The sequence below is a fragment of the Pantherophis guttatus genome, chromosome 2 (assembly GCF_059756535.1).
Source record: "Pantherophis guttatus breed Tessera chromosome 2, ASM5975653v1, whole genome shotgun sequence".
NCBI classification, from domain to species: Eukaryota; Metazoa; Chordata; class Lepidosauria; order Squamata; family Colubridae; genus Pantherophis; species Pantherophis guttatus.
Window position 1 is genome coordinate 119,463,080 of NC_142064.1, and position 19,115 is coordinate 119,482,194.

Below are 19,115 nucleotides of genomic sequence, written 5' to 3' on the forward strand. Positions count from 1 at the left end.
TAGAGAAAATTATCCAGAGTAAGGCCTCTGAATATAATGAATGGGGTTTATATAAGGGGAGTAGGGCTTCTTATCAGATTATATGCTTTGTTAATTAGGGACAGTGGGAAGGAAATGTCCCCTTCCCCCTTTCTTTGTAATGCCTGTTGAAGGTTTCTATCGTATTGGTTAATTACTGTTATTCAGTTTACAAGTGCAATCTCTTCGTAACTGACATCAAGCATTGAGTATTTTGTAAATCTATTATTAGTGCAAATATAATATCAGGAATTCAGCATCACTGAGGTGTTATGTTATGACCTGTGATTCTTCGCATTACAGCTCACAACTTGATACGTCTGGGTAAATCAACCTATAAGCTTTTGGTGAAAGCTTATAGGTTGATTTTGCAGGAAAAAAAGACCATTTCCCCCCACTCCCATCCAGAGCTTGTCCATCTGTGTACAAATTCCATTCATTTTAATAGGATTTACAAAAGATCTTTTGGGCTGGGAATTAAGTTCAGAAAAGTGTGGTATATTGAAAAGTCATTGGTGGTTGCTAGAGTAGACATGTAAATGAGTTAAGACATAAAGGAACTAAGAGTACCTTCCAATGTATGCCAAAAGGATTAAAATCTTAGTGGCAGCTAAAAGCAACGCTTCCTATCCCTGGACTATTGCTGTTGATGCAAAACACCATGTATCTGCCTTGCTGGAGGCCTTGAAAAGTCTGCATTCCTAAAAACTGTAGAGATTCTCAGTCATCCAGGTCATGGTTGTCCCAAAGGTGCTTTTTCAGGAGGCAACTGGATTTTCTTGTTTTTTCTTTGAAGATGTTTCACTTCTCATCCAAGAAGCTTCTTCAGCTCTGACAAGATAATGGGGAATTAAGGATTTATAATATAAACAACATTGTAATGTCCTATAATGTATTGGACATTTATTAAGAATGCAGACCGAAAGGTGCTTTTTCAGGAGGCAACTGGACTTTCTTGTTTTTTTTTCTGTTGAAGACATTTTGCTTCTCATCCAAGAAGCTTCTTCAGCTCTGCTTCTTGGATGAGAAGCGAAATGTCTTCAAAGAAAAAACAAGAAAATCCAGTTGCCTCCTGAAAAAGCACCTTTGGGTCTGCATTCTTAATAAATATCCAATATATAGGACATTACAATGTTGTTTAAAGCATCCAACACAGATACTGATTCATTACAATCCTAACTTTCCTGCTTGGATCTTTCCATTACAACAATCTTTTGAGATATGTTGCCACAAGATACATGTAGTCCTCGATTTATGAACACAATTGAGCCCAACATTTCTGTTGCTAAGCGAGACAGTTGAGTTTTGCTCCAATTTATGACCTTTCTTGCTGTTGTTAAGTTAACCACTGCAGTTGTTAAATTAGTAACAGGGTTGTTAAGTGAATCTGGCTTCCCCATTATCTTTGCTTGTCAGAAAGTGGCAAAATGCACCAAGACAAATTCCTTGTGTGCCCAATCACACTTGGCCAATAAAGAATTCTATTCTATTCTAAAAGAGGATCACATGACCCCAGGATATGGCAACCATCATAGCTAAGAGCCAATTGCCAAGTGTCTGGATTTTGATAATGTGACCCTGGGGACACAGTAATAGTTGTATAAATGTGAAAAACGGTCATGTCACCTTTTTTCAGTGCCATTGTAACTAAATGAAGTCTTGTAAGTTGAGGACTATCTGTACAGTAAGTTACAAGCCCAAAACCTTTCAGTGAGTTTCTTGGTCAAAGGGAAATTTAAACCTATCTCTCTCTTTTCACTCAGTCTAGGATTCTTAAACCATGACACCCACTCAATGGTTAATGACCAGAGGCTTTGGGGATTATAGATAACACATCCACACTAACAAGTTACTTGTTACCTGTATACGAATATATAGTTTTTATATATGAATATTTAATTTCTGCATAATGTGATTTCCTCCACATACAGGGGAATGCACTCTGAACATGTTTAAAGTATATTCCTTGGAATCGGTAAAATTTAAGCAGAGAACAAGGTTACATTTTGCTTCTTCTCACTTCCCTCCAAAAGCCCCTCCTTTTTCCACCTGGAAACAAGGGCAGGGACTTCTAAACGCCAATGACACTTTTTTTTTCTTACAAGTATAAAATTCACGTGTCCTGCTGCCTGGGCACAAGACCATGTTGCATATTCTACACGGTGTTTTATTCTGGAGGAAGACCCAGTCAAGTCTTTTGAGTGGGAGCCACTTCTGTGCCGCTGGTTGTATGTATGTATGTATGTATGTATGTATGTATTTAATAAATAAATAAATAAATAAATAAATAAATAAATAATCATCATCATTATAAAAAAATACAGATGCTGGCACCAGTCAGCATCAGTCAATGATATTTGTGATAGATTTTTAAATGTTCAGTTTACTGAGTTTCATGTTTAATGAATAAGAGATAATATCATCATCATCGAAGCGTACAATTTATTGGTACTGCTGTACCAAGAGTCACCAGTTGAAGAAAAAGAAATGGAAAAGATCATGAAATATTGCTACCTGGCCATTGAAACTACACAATTATAGATGAAACATGTAACAGTGGTACCCATTATCATCGGGGCACTTGGTACCCTGTCAAAGCATTTTATAAAATTCATCAAGAAATTGCAATTTCCTGCAATAACACCCGCGGAACTGCAAAAAACTGCGCTACTCGGAACATCGTACATTTTAAGAAGATACTTGGTTGATACCTAGGATGCTGGCAGCAACCCGTATCAACCATGAGCGCCAGTCAATGGTATTTGTGATAGATTTTTAAATGTTCAGTTGACTGAGTTCATGTTTAATGAATAAGGGATCATCATCATCACCATCATCATCATTATCACCCCGCCTGACCCAAAGTCTGCTTCAAAGAGATTACGGATTTTAATATAAACAGTCAAAATCGAATTTGGCTGAACTGGGAAGAGACTCCCGATCCCGGGAAAGGAAGTATCAGGCGGCCTAAAGTAACTCCTCATTGGCTCTTGAAGGTCCCGCCTCTTCCTCTAAATGGATGATCCCTTAAACTCGGAACGGCCTTCCGGGTTCTGATTGGCTGCAGCGACGCCGGGAAAGCAGGAGAAGAACCGTCCGTGAAGGGAACAGGAAGGAAGATGGCGTTGCGGTGGGTCGCTGGGGTTTTGCTGCTGAGCCTGGGGCTGGTGGCGGCACATACGGGACAGGTGCCCTTGCTCGCTTGGTCGAGTCACAGGTATGCGGGACTCTGAAATAGTCTACGCGGGTAATTGAGGTCATGGGGATTAGAGTCACAGGGGATCGAAGCCGCCGAAGGGATGGGCTTGAGATTGCTTTGCACGAATAGCCACCCGAGTCTTTTATTTTTGTTTTGTTCCTCTGGGTCGCTCCCTTTATCCACACCTTACGAATATTTTAAACCTTTAAAGTTCCCGAGATGCAAAACACCCGTGCTGCAAACGCATGCATTCGTATCCCCCTTGAACACTGTCTTGGAGACGAGTCTTGATTTGCTGCAATTCTGGGAAACGTGTGAGAGGGTCTCACTACTGCCTGTGTGCAATTCTGGGAAAGGTATGAGAGGGTCTCACTACTGCATGTGTGTAATTCTGGGAAGAGTGTGAAAGGGTCTCACTACTGCCTGTGTGCAATTCTGGGAAACGTGTGAGAGGGTCTCACTACTGCCTGTGTGCAATTCTGGGAAACATGTGAGAGGGTCTCACTACTGCCTGTGTGCAATTCTGGGAAATGTATGAGAGGGTCTCACTACTGCATGTGTGCAATTCTGGGAATAGTGTGAAAGGGTCTCACTACTGCATGTGTGCAATTCTGGGAAACGTGAAAGGGTCTCACTACTGCATGTGTGCAATTCTGGGAAACGTGAAAGGGTCTCACTACTGCATGTGTGCAATTCTGGGAAACGTGTGAAAGGGTCTCACTACTGCCTGTGTGCAATTCTGGGAAACGTGTGAGAGGGTCTCACGATCGCAGATGATTCAGTCCTTAGCTATTCTGGCTCAGGATTGTGAGTGAAATGGGTCTCTGAGTGTTTCCTCAATGCAAAGCAGGGATTACTGTTTGTGGGAACAGTAAGAACTCCCCCTTTTCCCTATATGGCCCTGGAAGAATATTGTGAAATACAGTAGTCTGTTTGAACTGCAGTGTGCTTCGGATTTTGGAACTCTTGAGATGTGTGTTTTTAGCGTGAGCAAGGGGTTGGACTATATGACCTCGAAGATCCCTTCCAACTCTGTTACTGTTACTGTATAGGGTGAAAAATGGTTCTAGAGGTGCTATGGGGTTAAGAGGAACTGAGGTAATGAATAGCTTAGTTTTTGTGGTATTAATAGTTTCTACCTAGGAAACTGTAACTTTGGCAAAAGTATTGTTTATAACTTATGTCTTAGTTCCAAGGTGCCAATGTGACATTTCTGACACTGCATGGGAAGAGTATTTGATTTACATATAATGGCTTTTTTTTCTAAAGTAATCAGTAAAATTTGATTCTTCAAAGAGGACTTCAAGAGCTATAGGATTTTTTGCATCTGTATTGCAATGTACAGAAAAAGGATATTCCACACCCTTAGAAGAATTTATTTCCATCAGGTTTTAGGTATAGGAGAAGACTTTCCACATTGGTTTTTCCATTCTCCTTTCCATAATTTTCATTTTGATATATCAATCAGAACCTACATTCTTCATAATTTCCTCTTCTTTTTTAAAAAAACACATTGCCCCCATTTGATTATATTTCCCTTTGTGTTATTGTTGTCCTTGCCTTGTGAGATATAATTGTATTGTGACCAATTGCAATTAGTAAAGGGACATATTAAAAAAAGCTAATGCAAAAATAAACAAACCAGGTGATGTGATGGGGTTTCTACTTACTCCTCTACTTAAATAATCTTAAATAATATTTTTGAGACTTTGTCAAGCTTAGGTGCCATTATATTTTAGATATTCTGTGAGAATATGTTGGCGTGAGATTTTTTTCCTCCCCTCAAAAAGACTTACTTTTTAGAATAAAACTTGGCTGTACATAAAAGATATAGTAACCTATTATATTTTATCATGGCTGCTAAGCATTCTCATCTTACTGTTGTTGGAACTCAAACTAGAGGAATTTTCTCAATGAGCAGATATGGAATTGCAGATGGGATTAAGCCAGTTGATATGCAATACTTGTAGAAACTGAGCAGGTTGCCAAATATTGAACCTAAAAGCTCACAGAGCCTTTCTTTTTGGCTTGTGGTGGGCGAAATGCTAATTTTAGTCATGCATGTTCTATCTGTGTCAGCCTCATTCCCTAAACTGGTGTCGTGTTGACCATCAGTGCTTATAATGTCCCACCAGTAGGCTGTCTGAGATTTGTTTGGGAGTTGAAGTCCAGCACACAGCAGGCTGGAAAAGACAGTGATACTGTAAGAGAAAGGCAAAAGCTCCTGTGAAAGAAAAGTGTAGCTTTTCTCTTTTTGACTTTTTTTCCCCTCTGTCTTGTGAGCACAGCTCCTTATGGTCCCCTTTGGCAGCTCCACATGAGGGTCATGTGGTGACAGAAGCTCAGCTTGCATCTTTACTGGACTCGGCAGTAGACGGTGGCCCTCACAATGTATTGCTGTTCCTTCAGGAGAAAGTAAGTCATGGTGGCAGGCTTCTTCGTTGTATTTATGTCACTTCTTGTCAGTGGTTGCATGCTGGCCTGTTTTTGTAGACTCCTAAATCCTTCCTATTATAACCTATGGGAGTAGAAAAGTCTTTTGGAAATAACCATTTTACAAGTAGTTAATTAATACTATGGTATAAGTTTCATTGTCTGTATACTGATTTTGGTTCTTTTGGGGATTCAATGAGTGTGTGGTGGGGAAAGCTTCCTGTTTCTTGAGAGTGCACATGGCAATAAAAGGAAGCTTCTTTAGCTTAGTCATGTTTACTGGGAACCTTGTGATTATGACATTTGATCACTTCTTCACTACATTTATCAGGATCTTTGTTGGCCAGTGCTGTAGGGTGGGGTATTTCTCTTCTTCCCATATTAAAATGATAAGAAAATAATAATGCGAGTTCTCCCTAAACTGGAGCAGCAGCTTCTGTTGAAAGCTCCTTTTGCCCAGTTTTTCTTCTGATCTGTTCTGTAGGTTGAACTAAAATCAAGGTGACTTCTTGTCAGAATATAAAATGTTAAAAGTGCTGCTCACAAAGCCCTGTTGTTCAGAGGGAGGTTTAAAACCATTTGTCTTCCCTTACAGCTTAGCATTGAGGATTTCACAGCGTATGGTGGAGTATTTGGAAATAAGCCAGATAGCGCCTTCCCCAATCTGGAGGTGAGCGAGAATAATTGAGAGTTATAAATTATGCTGTATCACCTATTTCTCTTACTGTGCATGTATTTGTGTACATCAATATATATCTCTGTGTATGTATATGCATAAGTGTATACAGAGAGAGAGAGAGAGAGAGAGAGAGAGAGAGAGAGAGAGAGAGAGAGAGAGAGAGAAATCTTATTTAAGGTACTGATTGGGAGAAGGGGGATCCATTGCTCCTGAATGTCTGTTAAATCTTAAATTATGTCAAGTTATGGTAATTATTCCATTTATGTAGTGTCATAAATCTCATGAGTGAGATAAAATCAACTTGAAAATTAACATATATTTGACTGCATTAGCTGGATACAATGCATTTGTTTAATTATTTCAGGATGGAAGTTTAGCCTTTGCATCTGAAGTCTGAGTGGAGCTCATTGAATTGAGTTTCATTATGAGTGTTTTCTATTGCTGCTTCCAAGAAGTAGTAAAAAGAGGATCTTAAAATACAGTCATAGAATTAACATTTCCATTGCGTCCAGTTACAATTTCTTTTCTTTTCCTTTTTGGTTTGTACTATAAGCTGAAATGGCTTCTTGTTTCTTAAACATGTGGCAGCGAGGGACCGGAAGCCAGAAAAATAGGTCATTCCACTGTATTAAATAAAATGAAAAAGGAAGAGAAATTGTTTGGGGGTTTTGTTTAATAAAAAAGCAGCAGGATCGCTGGTGTGTTTTATTTTAAGTATGTTTGATCAGGATCTCCTGAGAACTGCATTTCTATTCTCTCTCAATTGTATAGCTTGCAAACTCTCTCAAGCTAATCTTGTAACAAATGATGTCTGTGAGAAAATGTTAATTGGAGAGAGAAAACGTTCCCTAGCAGTCTTGAGCTTCTTAGGAAGGAAAAGAAATAACATTCAGATTTGATTTGAATTCTAGCTATAGTCCTAAAATCTAATTACATATTCAGCCTAGTGAATGGGTAAAGGTCTCTTCATGTCATTTAAAAAGGGGAGATATTCAGATTTAGGCCCGATAAGGAGCTGTTTCCTATCTACTGTTCAGTTTTCCTACATATGAAATTCAAAATCATGTAAAAGTAATCAACAATTTTCCACATAAGTTCACATAAATAAGCTGGAATATACAATGACAAATGAAAGCATTGTACTTTAATATCAATGCTATTTATTTCAAACTGTAAATTACAAATGGAAGCTTTAAAAGCTTCTAAATGTTTGATTTATCCCTTCTTTTCCTAACCCTAACCCTTTCATGCAACAATAGGCTGTTTATAGACAGTCATTGAAAATTATTGATGTGATTTCTTGCCAGATCTTGGTAATAAATGAAAAATGGGCTGCGGTAACTGTATTGAATTTGGGGAAGGATGCATTTGGCCCCTGACCATTAATCTACATTTAATTCTTAAATTCTAGGAAAAATATGTAATTTTAGAATTACCTATGATACACATACTCCTTGAGTTATGACCGCAATGGAGCCTGCCCATGGTCACTTAACCAACCTAATTTTATGACCTTTTTTGTGACAGTCATAAACATGGTCATTAAGTGAATCCATTATTTGCTATGGTGCAGTTTTGATAAAGCCCAGAAGTAATTGCCAGTTTTGGGAAAAACCGTCATAAAATGTGATCATGTGACCATGGGATGCTGCAGACAGCCATAAATGCGGTCCTGTTGCCAAGTTCCCAAAGTTTGGTCATGTGACCATGGAGGGGTCTTGACTTTGAATCCAGATCATGGGTCTTTTTTATGGGTCCATTTTAACTTCAAATGGTCACTAAGCCACCGGTTGTAAGTCAAGGACTACCTGTAATGCTGAAATATTAAACTAGAATGCTGAATATTAAAGTAAACTCTGGCCATGGCTTGGATTGAGATTGGGTCAGTAGCTGTTGAAAAGCAAAATATTATAGCACTAAAAAGATGCACTGCAGCAGCTCAAAATAATGAAAAAGTACCCATCCTTTTATTAACAACATAAGAACATACTCTGTTGGGCATAGAATTGACTATTTCATTCCTTCCCATCAGAATGCCTTAGGAACAGCTCCCGCTTCCTTGGTGCTTCCTTCTGTCGACTGGTTTGCAGCTGGTGCTGTGCCTGCCTTTTTAAAGGCCAAACTGGGTGTTTCACCTCTTCACGTGGACCAGAACACCTTGCAGGAGCTGCGACTCAATGCCAGCCTTCCTGCATTACTGATGGTGCGATTGCCTTACACCACTGGGTAGGTATTCAGTCTTGTGGTCCTTTTTTTTGGGTTACTGTAATATCCTCCCTCTTGTGCAAATGCGCACACAGATATTGCAGGGTGCAGGTGATAAAGGAATGCATTGACCTCTTTGGGGAAGGCATGAGAGAATAAGAATAAGGTTACCCAGTCCTGAAAAAAAAAAAGGAAAGCAGGAGAAATGAGCTCAAAATAACCCCACCTTGATTTTGTTTAGTATGAAATTGGAGAGAGCTTTCAGGAGTTCGTTCATGTCCAAAAAACATTAGTTCTGGAATCCCTGTCTTGCCTGTTTCTTGACTTGGCCTACTCCAAAGGTCTGATAACAATCTTGAAAGCTTGTTCAAGTTTTTCTCTGTTCCATCTTATACTAACCCAAGCCTAAGTTATTTTGAATTTCTTTCTCATCCTTCCCTCTATCTCAGGGCTGTGTAATTTCTTTAATGGCTCTCTCATATCTTTCCCCCCAATCAGTTTTCCAATCCTTTACATCAGTGGACCCCAACCTTTTCATCGCCGCGGACCGCTCTCTTCCCAGGATCCTTTGCGCTGCAGCGGCCGGCGGCCCGGTGCCGGCCCAGGAGCCTTTGCGGAGCCTTTGCGCACGGCCCAGGAGCCTTTGCGCTGCAGCGGCCGGCGGCCCGGTGCCAGGTACTCCACGGCCCGGCACCGGTCCGCGGACCGGGGGTTGGGGACCACTGCTTTACATGAGCAGCAACTTCCTATTGATCATTACATGTTAACATTCAGATAATCTGATACCGTTTCTTGCTCTTGTGGATGCAGCGCGTAGTATTCATTTCCCCCAAAGTCAACTTCTCCCAACTTACTTTGCAGTTCCTATTTCCCCTCTGTGTAGCCTATCTTGGTATTTCACCTTTTGTACTTTCCCCTTTGCCTTCTTCCCCATACCTATCAGGACACATGCATGTCACACTTCCTTCAGGTTTTTCAATCGTTCTCCACTGCACAGTCTCAGAAGGCTGATCTGGACTGCCTTCTATATGAAGTAGTGAGAAGAATGCGGCTACTGGAAATCTGGGCTAAACTTTCTCTCTCCAACTACAGTATAGTATCATTGATGACTACAGGTAGTCCTTGACTTACGACCACAACCAAGCCCAAAATTTATGTCGCTAAGTGAGACATTTGTTAAGTGAGTTTTGCCCCATTTTACAACTTTTTTGCCACATTTGTTAAGTGAATCACTGCAGTTGTTAAATTAGTGACACCGTTGTTAAGCGAATCCAGCTTTCCCATTGATTTTGCTTGTCAGAAGTTCACAAAAGATGATCACATGATGCCGGGATACTGCAACCCTCATAAATATGAGTCAGTGGTCAAACATCCAAATGTAAATCACATGATCATGGGGATGCTGCAATGATCAGAAGTGTGCAAAATGGTCCCTAAGTCACTTTTTTTTAGGGCCATTGTAACTTTGAACGGTCACTAAATGAAATGTTCTAAGTCGAGAACTACCTGTAAAATGAAAGACTCTAGATTCACAGAAAGGGAGACTGGAGACTTTTCTGTTAACAAACTGTAATCTCTCTCTTCCTCTCTCTCCCTCCTTTCTTCTCCAGCTCTAGTCTTATGGCCCCAAAGGAAGTTTTGACCAGCAATGGTAAGCAACACCTTGAAAATCTTAACTCACTGGGGAAGAATGGCTTCTGATGGCATTTCGGGTGAACCTGCAAAGCTAATCTGCTTGAAATGTCCTGGTGTGGGATTCTGGTTTTAGGATCAGGTATTCTTGACCTACAGTCATTTGTTTAGCAACCGTTCATAGTTACGATGACACTGAAAAAAGTGACTTAGGACGGATCCTCATGCTTATAACTGTTCTGCCCAGCTACAAACCCCAAAGAACGCAGCACACACAAAGTCTGTACAAATCTTAGTTTACTAAATTAAATCAGTCTTTTTCAAACAAAGGCTGTAATTAACTTTCTTAACAGCCTACAAGAATCCAAAGAATAAATAATCGTATTCTTACTATGGTTGGCAGAAAGCCCAGAAGCAATTTGCAGAGAACTAAGATCAGGACACGAAGGAGAGTGAACGAAGTTGTTCCCTGCAAATTGCCTCAGTCATTGTCCTTCCTTAAATAGGCTAAGGGAGTGGCCAATTAGCCCCAAGCCTTACTCTCGAGGAGACGTCCTCCTGAGGAGCCATTCCTGCCTTTTGGCAGCTCTGCGCGCCCGTGCATCGAGAAGAGGCTCCTCCTCTTCTTCCTCTTCACTTATGGGAGCTTCTGGAGGTTCTGGCTGAATCCCCGCCTCTGGCACCACATCTTCTCCAGCCTCCTCATTGTCTGACTCGAGTGCCAGCTGCACAGGCTGCTGGCCCAGCACCATACCAGCCTCCTCGCTGTCGGAATCAGCTATTAGCTGCACAGGCTGCGTATGGGCCACAACAATAACTGTCACAGCATCCCCCTCCAGTACATTATCAAAATTCAGGTGTTTGGCAACCAGCAAGCAATTACAATGGTTGCAGCCTCTTGGGGTCATGTGATCACCATAGGCGATTTCTCGGCTGGCTTCCAACAAGCAGAGTCAGTGGGGAAGGCAGATTCGCTTAACAAGCATGTGATTCGCATAGCAGCTGCAGTGATTTGCTTACCAACTGTGGCACAACAGATTGTAAAATGGGACACGACTCATTAAACCACCATCTTGCTTGGCAACAGAAATTGTGGTCCTAATTATGGTTGTAAGTCAAGGACTACCGGTGTTTAGTTTATAGCAGCCAGCTTTGTGGCACTCTTACAGCGGTTTGCTTTTTGCTGTATGGACTAGCTTATGCATAACACAGGCTCAAGGCAAATTCTCACTGACTAGGGACAACAGCAGCTTTATGTGAAGCAGGGAAGTAAAGAGCAGGCATGCAGGTTGAGCCAGATTCAGAGAAGGCAAGAAGTGCTGCTTGCTTTTTTTGGGGGTGGGTGGGGTGGTATTCATGCCTTCAGTTTTTTTTCCCCCTTCTAACAAAATGTCTTCTTGCAGATGAGATCCTGGGGCAGGTTTTGAGCGCTCTTCATTCAGAGGATATTCCCTACACAGCCATCCTGACTGCTCTGCGGCCTTCCAGGGTACACCGTCCTTCTGATTGCCCCTTAGTTGCTCTTCTTGCTCTCCTCCCCAGTTCCTGGGAATACATCGTTGTCTGAATCACATCAATTGGCTGCCTTTGAGTCTGAGACAGCTTGATAATAATAGGCGCACAGTTCACATTACAAATGTTAAAGAAAAGTAAAACATAGTAATAGTTAAATTATACACAAGGGTACGGTGCAGAGGTGGGTTTCAGCAGGTTCTGACCAGTTCTGGAGAACCAGTAGCGAAAATTTTGAGTAGTTCAGAGAACCGGTAGTAAAAATTCTGACTGGCCCCACCCCCATCTATTCTCTGCCTCTCGAGTCCCAGCTGATCGGGAGGAAATGGGGATTTTGCAGTAACCTTCCCCTGGAGTGGGGAGGGAATGGAGATTTTACAATATCCTTCACCTGCCATGCCCACCAAGCCATGCCACACCCACCAAGCCACGCCCACAGAACCGGTAGTAAAAAAATTTGAAACCCACCACTGGTACAGTGAAATGAGGAAGACAACAAAAAAGGGTTTCAGGACTCTTTTAAAAAATATTCAACTTTTTGTTTAAAAGAACTATAGCAGTAAGAGAGACTGAGTTAAATTGGATTCTGCCAAAGCAAAATTTTCAGAAAATGGATCCCTGTGTGGATATCTGGGAGCATTTATTTACCTGCTTACCAGCTTTATACTGTGCCTTTTTTATATGCAGCTCAAGCTACGTAATGCTCCCTCTTGCTTTCCTTACACTAATAACTCTGTGCGGTAGGTTGGACTGAGAGAGAGTAGCTGATCCAAAGTCATCTGTGCTTAAGACCGGATGAGAACATGGTCTCCTGTTTCTAGCCCTGCTCCTAAACCATTGCACTAATTCTCTAAAGCAATTGTTTCTGAGGTACCGGAGAGCTCCACATGACTTCTTCTTCCAGAACCCGTGCTAAAAGGAGTGAGTGAGCCAAGCAACATCAATTTAAAAATTCATTTAGATTCAGTAGCAGGAATGTGATTACTCCTTGAATACTTGATAATTTGTTCCTTGCCGTTGCTATAAAATTTATACTTCGATAGCAACTTTTGGAGGGCTAGTATTGAAGAGCAGAGGGAGCTATATCCTTGTCTGCAAACCCTGTCTTTTCTGCCTCATTGCATTCTCTCCACCTTTATATTTTCCTCTCCACTCTTTGATAAAGTAACTTTTGGTGGGGTTTTTATGTATGGTATTATAATTCTGTTTGTAAACTGTCTTGAGAAAATTCCCCTGTAGGTTCTCCGGGATGTTTCTGACGTGGCTCCAGAGAAGCTAGGGAGGCAGCTGCTTCAGAAGGAAACAACATTTGCACCTGTTCATTTCCCCACAACTGGGACCCCAAAGATACTCTTTTGGGCCAGCAATTTATCAGTGACCATCAACAACACACTGTTCGACCTAACCAATTTAACCTTTGGGCCTAGTGCTGTGATTGATGTGCAAGACTCTGAATGGAATTCCAGTGCTTCTAAGTAAGTTGGGGCAAGGGCTGTGAGGATGGTGTGTGTGGAGGTCTAATGAGGGGATAATATGAGCTGTTGAGGAAAACATGTATAGGTGGGATGGGAAGTTACTGGCTGCTAGGAGTTGGAGGCAGAAGTTGTGTGTACTTTTACAAATAACAAAATTCACCTTTAAATCATTCAAGCTGGCATGTCAATCTAAACATTTGATGTGATTCTGTTTCTGCTAGTTAGGAGGTGTGGAGGATCCTAAATTCAGGCTTTCCTATATCATTATGATTGCTCCATTTTGCCTCATATCGACAACTGCCTGCATTTTGCCCCCAGGTTTCTCTCAAATTTTACAGATTATGAGTGAGATGTAAACACACATACACACACACAATTTGTGCCATGCCAAATTCTAAAATGGCATACAGATAGTCCTCTTACAACTGGTTGTTTAATGATGCAAGTTACAATGGACTTTTAAAAAGCTAGTTATGAACCATCCTCAAAATTGCAACTGCCACATCTCACCCCATCCCACCCTTTTGCCATCAGAAAACAGCAAAAAACAATATTGGATAAGCTTGATTCACTTAACCACATGATTTGCTTAATGACCACTTTCATAAAAATAGTTGTAAAATCAAATCTGGTCACGGGGTGCCTCGACACAACCACAATTTAGGACTGAAATTCCAGGCTCCATTGTGATCATAAATCAAAGACTAGCTATATTAGAATCATACTTAAAGCTTGGACTGCATTAGCTAAACGTGAAGGTTAGGCAAGTCTTTACTAAATATGGAGAGGGAATGTATAGTTTGGAGCTGGTTAAATAAATAAAACTAACTCTGCTTTCTCTCCATAGATTGGTACTGAAATATCAAAATATAAATGGGAAACAATTAAAAATCAGGTAAAGTTGGCACAGTTTCTGAGATCCTATTCTTAGAGCAGCATATATTTTACCAATTGTTACTTCTCTTTTTCAATCTGGGGGTTAAATCACCACGTTGTTCTCTATCTACTGCAGAGTTGAAATTTGGCATATTTTTTTTAAAAAAAAATATTGATCCATTTTTATATATATATAAAGATACAAACTGTTTAAGGCCTGGCATTTTAAAGCATGAAACATTATTTCTTGTGGTATAATTTGCATTGAAGGGCTCATCTGGGTCTTTTTGTTAATATTCTAAAATTGGAGGTCTTGTTCCTTAGATTTTGTGTGTAGTTTTTCCAGTGTTGCCCCTGAGGTCTCATAGACAAAGAGAGTCTTAAGTTATTCTTATCCACCCCCTGTGACTTCCAAAAAAACTCTGTGGACATCAAGAGTTCAGCTTGGCTCAGGTCTTCATCTTTAAAGGCCTTTTTTTTACTAGAGTAGCCAAATGGTGACATGGTTACCTACCATTTTGAAGGGGCAATATACAGAAATAATGTTATTAAACTAGACCTAATACTTTTAAAATATGAAGCTTCCTACTAGGTAAGTGTCCTCCAAAAAAAAAAAAAATGGAGAAAAAGCAGAACATCCTATTTCAATCCATATATATGAGCCAATGCTGTCCACTGGAGCCCTTACACACACACACACACATATGAATATTAAATGTGATCCTGAGTCTCGGGAAGATGCCAGCCCATCCTTTCTCTTTTAGCAGAAGTATTAAGGCTTGATGAACATTTTAAGGCGTTTTTAGAAATACCATGTAAACTGGGAGACAAAGTGTTTTAATGAATATAAGATATGTGATATCTATATTAGATATGGAACCTGCCATGACTAGGCAGTTTTGGGCTAGTTTAACTCAAGCATTGACTCAGAGGATTACTAGTGGTTATTACTAAGGTTTAAAGAACTACCTAGGCTATTTTTACTTATTTTGTTCCTTCCCCCCGCCTGCTTTTGATTTTTTCTCTCTTCACAGTTTTCTAATGACAAATGCCAATTACTCCATTTCTAAGCGGAACTGGTTTGACCTCCACACTGTGGAACTGGTCAGACCTGGAGACCCACCTGCTGTCTTCAATGTTACCCAAATCACAGCCCCTACCAACTATTCCTTCAGCTGTGCTTGTGTCAGCAGTAAACCATCTTTGGGGGGCATGTTGTTCCCTGCCAAAAATGCCACCCAGTGGGATCTGACTATCATGAGATTTCAGGTACGCTGAGTGGGGAGAATACATTCTAGCTAACTTGAAACAGTGACAGAAAACCCCCCGTCTTTTGTAAAGCCAAGCTGTCCCATCTTTCCAGAAATGACTCATTTTGTGCTTGTATCAACGGACCACCTTTCTTTCTAATAAATTATTCTGGTACTTGTGAGAAGAATGGGCTTTGGTTGCTTTCTGATTGGCAGCCAGGCATCAAGGCCAATCTCCCACATCCTCTGACTTCTGATAAGACTCTGTAAATGGCACTGGGCTAGAACTGTTTCTGTATACTGTAGTAATGGAATTTGTTAAGATCCTGTTGGGACTATAGCAAGGTATACGGAGATTTAAAGCAGCCTGCAATACTAATGCAATCTATTCTGTCCTTGCAGATCCAAAGTTTCCAGCTGATAAACGCAACATTTGCTGATGCTAGTGACTGTGCTGGTTTCTTTTCTCCTGGAATATGGATGGGTTTGCTCACTTCATTGCTTCTTGTCGCTATCTTCACCTATGGCCTCCACATGATCATGAGCCTCAAGACTATGGATCGATTTGATGACCCCAAGGGGCCTACCATCTCTGTGCCCCAAACAGAATAGTGGTCGCTTCACGTGAATCTCGTTTTATTGAAAAAAGTGACCAGCTTGTGTATACCATTATTCTGCCTATTCCATCACTCATCATCCCAAACCCTAACACGATATACTAAATTCTACTTGGTCCTGGACCTTTACCTTGCATAGCAACTCCCTGACTCAAATTCCCCTTATTTTTCTCCCCTCAATCTAATATTCCTGGAGACAAGCTTTAAGTAAATAGAGGTATTGTTTCCAGTATGGAATAGAGATGGACATCTTGTGTTTTGCACACTGCTGAGAATATCTACATTGAAGTTTGCTGAGGCTAAATCTCCTCAAAGAAAACCACCATTCCCTTTACATTTCTAGTGGACAGAAACCTTATCTTGTAAAGTAAAGTGGTGTACATTTTCTCATTTTTGTTGAATGTTTTTTTCCCCTTGCCTTACCGAGATTCCTTTTTTGCACCCACACTGCTGTATCCCAAATAGTTTTCTCCCCATTGTCTTTATTTATTTGTGGTTCTTGTGATTAGTTCTGTTTATGATAACTCAAGTATTTGGGACTTTGTGCTGCTTGTGATCAGGTTGGGTGGAATTTCCCTCCCATGACCAACTTGCTGTTCCAGCAATTTGAAAGATGCAAATAAAGGAGAAAGAGTTGAATCTGTGTAGTGTGCATTTTAAATATTGGGTAGCAGCCCCTTGTGAGCTATGAAGGACAACATATTCTGAAACACCTTAAATTTTAGTTGGATCCATGGAAAATGGTTTACTATTCAAATATATTATCTTTCCTTACTCCCAGTTATGAATGCTGCTGTCTGCATTCTGACATACTGATTTTAGGTAAGTCTTAAGGCAGGAGACAGCAACTTGCAGTCTTGGATTAATTTTAATAGCCCTCCACTTAAATTCAATTTTTACAAGTGATTAATTCACACTAAAGATCAGTCTTTTTCTCAGCACTTTGTGGTATGAAATCAATCATATTGATTTATTACACTCATTGGCCAGTGATTAATAGAACTTCAGTATAGAAAACCTAAAATTAAAAAGCAAGAAAAGATTAAATGGATACATAAGTGGAATCAAAGATATAAGTACAATCTTTAAAATAAGAGTAAAGTGAAATGAGGTATCGGTGATGAGATAAATTAATTTAACTGATTAATTTTAACTTTACTTGGTTAAACAGATTTAACTCTTCAAAACTAAATTGAGGGCCTAATATGCTAAAAAGATCTATAAATCAACTTTATGAAAAACAATAGTTTTCAAATGAGTTTTATTTGGTTAATAAAAAGCTGCAATAAGTCTAAATTGAGTTGACACCAATTTGCAAGAGTATCAGTAATTACGACTGGTTAAAATAAAAGGATCTTCAATGTGTTTGCCCATACCTAGTCTCCTAATGATCTGTTGACAATTTTTTATTGCTGTAACACAAAACCCAGCAGTGTTCTATCCGATAACCAATTTCTTTTCTGATAGAAGAAAATCAATGAGAAAACGTTAATTTTGATTTGTAAAAATGTCTGTAAAGGAAGAGTAAAAGTTGGTTCACTGTCTTGGTAATAGGGGCATGTAAGCTGTGAAAAAAAGAGTTCATGGGTGACATCAGTTTCATACAGCTCTGACATTTATCATTGCTCTTGCTATTGACAGATATAGCATCTGAAATGTGCTTCAACAACAAAAAAGGCAATTAATACATGTATTGGAAACAAATATCTGTCTTTCCTTTTCCAGTAGTTGGTTGCATTTGAGAATCCATTTCATTTGAAAAAATGTTTCACTGTTGTTAAAAAAAACTTCCAGAAACATGTTGCAAGTAAATCACATTTAACAATGCATGAATAATTTCAAAGTATCCTAGTTAGATTTGGCACTATTAAAAGTACATTGTTAAACATTTAGTACAGTTCTATGTAGCCAGTATATTAGTGATACTTAGTTACACCTTTCTTTGTAAATATATAGAACTATAACTATACTGGGAACCAGGATTTCATATTAAATGGGAAAAGTTGGTTTCTTAAATCCTGTTTATAACAAAAGTGGATGATGGATTGCTGGAATTTGTAGGAATATGCCAAATTATTGTACAAGTAAAGGCGCTTACAAATATATATATACTGTCATTTTAAAGATTCTATAATTCAGTACTATTGTAATCGGTGGTAGCTTGGCCTAATTTTAAAAAGCTTTGGGGATACTATCAATTTACAACTCAGGCAAGGATGATAGATAATAATAGTAGTAGTTGAGGAAGGTAATATCATTGGAACGAGAACTTTTCATGTTCTACCTTTTAATAGAAAAAAAATCCCCATTCCTGGATTTCTACAACAAATAAAAATGTGCAGTTGCTGTTGTTACGATCGAGAAAAAGGAAGCTTATTTTGTTTTAATGTGTATTTCCCAGGGAATTAATGTGCAAAACTAGTCTGCTTTTTCCTTTTATGTTCAAGAGAATTCAACAGAAGGAATTACGATACCTGAAGCTATTGTGGGTCTCAATTCCTCTTGTAATCGATCATGCAAAGGTATGTAAGTGCTGTTTTGTACTATAGTTCTCATGGGAAAGTGGAGAACCTTTGAATTAGATGCTTTCTACCTCTGTAGCTGAAAAGATAGAAGGAAGTGACATTTCGTTGCATTTTCATGAATAGTGCCATGGGCAAGAGGGGAAATGGCTGCATCTGTTTTGACACTAAAGCTAGTAAACTCTAAACACTAATACAGAGTTTCTCAGCCTTAGTAATTAAAGAAGTGCAGATCAACTCCCAGAATTCTGAAAGTTTAAAGCCCATACAATCATTATGTCTGATTTTTGTCTAGGGAGAGCATTGTCAGTAATGCCATTAGAACTGACCAATCCCTTGCATAGAATGCCTTTCTGCAAACAGCAAGAGGTAAAGACAAAGAGGCAGAATACAGCCTAAAGAAATTCTCTGTTTCTGGAGTTTCTTTAGGCTGTATACAATAGTCCTGGGCCTGCCCTCCTGAAGCCAGGAATCATACTGCTGAAGACAGAGCACTACCCTCAGCAGTATCTACATATTGGCAATGGCTCTCTAGGCTCATAGAGATTTCTTTTACCCAGTTTTGGAGAAATCAGGGTCTGAACCTATTCTTTCTAAACTCAAAATGTATGCTATCTTTATAAGATGCTGTGTTCCTGTTGGATGAAAAATCCAGTTCCAGTTCCAAGCCGGGAGTAACATGGAGGCTGATTGGAAA

General features: G+C 39.7%; 1 protein-coding gene across 1 annotated transcript; it reads left to right on the forward strand.

Moving 5' to 3' along the window:
- The first annotated feature begins 3,071 nt into the window (after window positions 1–3,071).
- Window positions 3,072–16,535, forward strand: ATP6AP1 (ATPase H+ transporting accessory protein 1). The gene is made up of 10 exons (XM_034434162.2): window positions 3,072–3,235; window positions 5,506–5,632; window positions 6,246–6,320; window positions 8,362–8,555; window positions 10,145–10,185; window positions 11,570–11,655; window positions 12,918–13,153; window positions 14,001–14,048; window positions 15,064–15,298; window positions 15,682–16,535. The coding sequence occupies exons 1-10, from the start codon at window positions 3,138–3,140 to the stop codon at window positions 15,889–15,891; spliced, it is 1,350 nt and encodes a 449-aa protein (XP_034290053.2). The 5' UTR covers window positions 3,072–3,137; the 3' UTR covers window positions 15,892–16,535.
- The last annotated feature ends 2,580 nt before the right edge of the window (window positions 16,536–19,115 follow it).